This window comes from Bos grunniens, chromosome 20 (genome assembly GCF_055505025.1).
Source record: "Bos grunniens cultivar Pamir isolate PY7600 chromosome 20, Bosgru_T2T1.0, whole genome shotgun sequence".
Lineage (NCBI taxonomy): Eukaryota > Metazoa > Chordata > Mammalia > Artiodactyla > Bovidae > Bos > Bos grunniens.
Genome location: NC_141184.1, coordinates 50,077,017 through 50,080,627, shown reverse-complemented (window position 1 = coordinate 50,080,627; position 3,611 = coordinate 50,077,017). Strand labels below are relative to the sequence as shown.

At 40.2% G+C, this 3,611-nt stretch overlaps 1 protein-coding gene across 3 annotated transcripts; it reads left to right on the top strand.

Moving 5' to 3' along the window:
• Nucleotides 1-950: 950 nt before the first annotated feature.
• ACTBL2 (actin beta like 2) lies at nucleotides 951-2,081 on the top strand. 3 transcript variants are annotated; one of them, XM_086362331.1, is made up of 2 exons: nucleotides 951-1,079; nucleotides 1,206-2,081. In XM_086362331.1, the coding sequence occupies exons 1-2, from the start codon at nucleotides 951-953 to the stop codon at nucleotides 2,079-2,081; spliced, it is 1,005 nt and encodes a 334-aa protein (XP_086218457.1). The 3 variants fall into 3 exon arrangements, with proteins under 3 accessions (XP_086218457.1, XP_086218456.1, XP_086218458.1); XM_086362332.1 differs by lacking the exon at nucleotides 951-1,079 and having other exon boundaries at nucleotides 1,249-1,261; nucleotides 1,402-2,081; XM_086362330.1 differs by having other exon boundaries at nucleotides 951-2,081.
• The last annotated feature ends 1,530 nt before the right edge of the window (nucleotides 2,082-3,611 follow it).

The following is a 3,611-nucleotide window of genomic DNA, read 5'->3' as shown; positions in this document are numbered from 1 at the left end:
CTAAACTTTGCTCATTGTTATAAAACAAGAATTATTGCACATAAATATTTTATAATCTGCATTTTATCTAATAAATCATTCAAGATGGTTGGACATTCAGCCCCTATGCAATCAACACGAACCCAACAAACCTAGCTCTATGAACAATACCTAATAAGCATAGAGCTTAATGAAATTTGGTTATTAGAATTTATATCAGGAAAGAAAATATGTAGTAGTTTATTGATTTTACTTGATCACTAATGTGCTAGAAGTCTCTTAAATATCTCTAAATTTTTACATGACACAAATGCATAATAATTACAGCTGTGAGGCCTCTCTTGGTCATACATTATTTTTATTCATTAAAACAGTTTCTATCATGATGATATCCTTTGGGGTTTGGAATCTAATGGGAAATAAAATCTTGAAAAAATTAAGTTTTCAGAGTCAAGAACAATGTATTAAGAATGGAAAATTAAATCTAGGGTACAGAAAATGGACCCAGAGGGCAAACTAGGGAGGAAATGCCCCTTTTGGCATTGTTACCCACACCTCGCTCCAGCTTTCTTTCATCTTGCATTTATATGCCCCAGTGCATCATCATAGTTATCCAGACACTGCACCAAAGCAAGCTGACAGCCTGTGTGGGTTGCCTAATTATAGTAACCTGAGATTCAGCCACTCGGTAGCCAATTTTCCCCTTATGAAGGAAGGTCTACTAATGATTTGTATCATCATAATTATTAATACCTCAAAGGCAACCCCACCCAGAAATGCTGAGAACTGGTGGGATAGGACATGGGAGGCGCCAGTGTGCACCTTTAAATACCTATCATCACAGCAGAGTCTCCCCTTTCTGCAGGCAGCTCTGAAGAGTTGTCAGCCTGTTCATTCTCTCTCTTGCACACCAGAGTCTGGTCTTTGCATTTAACTTCTGTTCACCCATCTGGAAGATTCTGGACAGGACCATGAGTGATGACGAGCTGTCTGCCTTGGTGGTGGATAATGGGTCAGGGATGTGCAAGGCAGGCTTTGGCGGTGACGATGCCCCCAGGGCTGTGTTCCCCTCTATGGTGGGGCGTCCCCGGCACCAGGGGGTCATGGTAGGCATGGGCCAGAAGGACTGCTACGTGGGGGATGAGGCCCAGAGCAAGAGAGGCATCCTGACCCTGAAGTACCCCATTGAGCATGGAGTGGTCACCAACTGGGATGACATGGAGAAGATCTGGCACCACACCTTCTACAACGAGCTCCGCGTGGCTCCAGATGAGCATCCCATCCTCCTCACTGAGGCACCCCTCAACCCCAAGATCAACCGGGAGAAGATGACTCAGATCATGTTTGAGGCTTTCAACACACCTGCCATGTATGTGGCCATCCAGGCCGTGCTGTCCCTCTACGCCTCAGGCCGGACCACCGGCATCGTGATGGATTCTGGGGATGGGGTCACTCACACTGTACCCATCTATGAAGGCTATGCCTTGCCTCATGCCATTCTACGTCTGGACCTGGCCGGCAGAGACCTGACCGATTACCTCATGAAGATCCTGACAGAACGAGGCTACAGCTTCACCACCACGGCTGAGCGGGAGATTGTTCGTGACGTCAAAGAGAAGCTGTGTTATGTGGCCCTAGACTTTGAGCAAGAGATGGTCAGCACTGCAGCATCCTCCTCCCTGGAGAGAAGCTACGAGCTTCCCGACGGGCAGGTGATCACTATTGGGAATGAGCGCTTTCGATGTCCAGAAGCCATTTTCCAGCCTTCCTTTCTGGGCATTGAGTCCAGTGGAATCCACGAGACAACCTTCAACTCTATTATGAAGTGCGATGTGGATATTCGCAAGGATCTGTACGCCAACACCGTGCTGTCTGGAGGCAGCACTATGTACCCTGGCATTGCTGAACGGATGCAGAAGGAAATTGTAGCCCTGGCACCCAGCACCATGAAAATCAAGATCATTGCTCCCCCAGAACGGAAGTACTCCGTTTGGATTGGGGGCTCCATTCTGGCCAGCCTGTCCACGTTCCAGCAAATGTGGATCAGTAAGCAGGAGTATGATGAGGCTGGGCCTCCCATTGTCCACAGGAAGTGTTTCTGACTGGGCTTCCATGCTAATGCATTGGCATTGTCCCCAAGTTCTAGATCATGGCGATAGTACTGCTTTTATCCACTTCCAACTGAGTCAAGGTAAATTTCCACTCTTGCTAGTGTGTACACTAGCAAACTCATCTGCATCCAAGCATTGTGGGCTCCCGCCCAGCTAACAATATATGACCTCTATCAACTGGGGAATTCTGATATTCTATTCTATTTTCTTTACCATGAGGGGTCAAAGAAATATAGACTTGCTTAAATGAAAATAAATGACAAGGAGTAAAGTGAGAAATGTCCTTCCAGAACAGATAACTAGAATTTTCAATCTTTAAATACTAGTTCTTGCTTTAAATATTTAACAATATCAGGCTGTACAACCTGTAAAAAAAAATGTGTATGTATTTAGCAAACATGCCTTCTTAGTTAGAATTTTGGTTTTGTTTTACTTCTTTGTATAGAGACAGTGAATTATATGGGTCAGTGATATTCATATTTATATAAGCACTGAGGAAATAGAATATCTTAAAATATACTGAAAAATCTGGCTATCTGAACAGCTAATGTGAATTTCTTAATTCCCCAAAAGTCACCATTTTGATAACTCCTTATTTTGTTTCCCTTATTAAATAAGCATAAAGGAACAGCAGCATTCCATTAATATTTATAAAGTTTATAATCAACTGAACTTTTAGCTCAGAGTAGAGTTCTGCTGATCAAATGTGTATTCTAATATCTGACTTATCAAACTTCACTATACTTGTAAAACAGCAAAACTGTTACAGATAAGGCCTATTAAAATAGAGAGGAAAATTGTAATATCATATTAATTAACATCATTATGTTACCGTTTGACAAAAATAATTTTATTTCCATTGCTTAGCATAATAGCATGTCTTGAGTTATTTCTATAGGTCATGATTTTGAATATTTCTCTTATCAAGGATTTAACTGTGGAAAAACATATCTGCAGCATTTTTATAAACTACAAATTCTAATACCAGTATAATAATTTCAATTTTATTATTGGAAGATTTTAGAATAATTCTATTTTATTATGTCCAGTAACAGGCAATATCTTTTATGTGAAGTGTCTCTAAGATATCAACATCTTACAAAGCATCTGTGTATCTTCCTATGTTCTCTAAACATTTTTAAGGAATTCAGTGGTGATTTTCAACCAATTTTAATTACTAGCACATTTATTTCAATCTATTCTGTGACTTCTCATTAAATGAATATCAGAGATATTTGTATTTTTCAGGGTTTTTCTCTGAAATTTTAGAATGTTTGGGGGGGAGTTGCTTATTAAGCCATTATCACAGTCTCAGGAAAAGGAATTTTCTTCTCTTTTCCTTTGGTTTGGGAAGCTTATACTTGTGTTTTAAATGTTAAATTGGAGTCTTTAAGCTTTCTTTTCCTTAAAAATTTTCAGAGCATTTGACTGTTGCTTATTTCCTTTAATCTGAAAACAGTTTTTAATTCATTTAACCAAAATTAACCTCCAAAGGCACTTTATTTTAGAAGACTTGAGTTT

Excerpts from the sequence above, each read along its gene's own strand:
- ACTBL2 (XM_086362330.1), top strand. The coding sequence starts at position 951 with ATGAGTGATGACGAGCTGTCTGCCTTGGTGGTGGATAATGGGTCAGGG.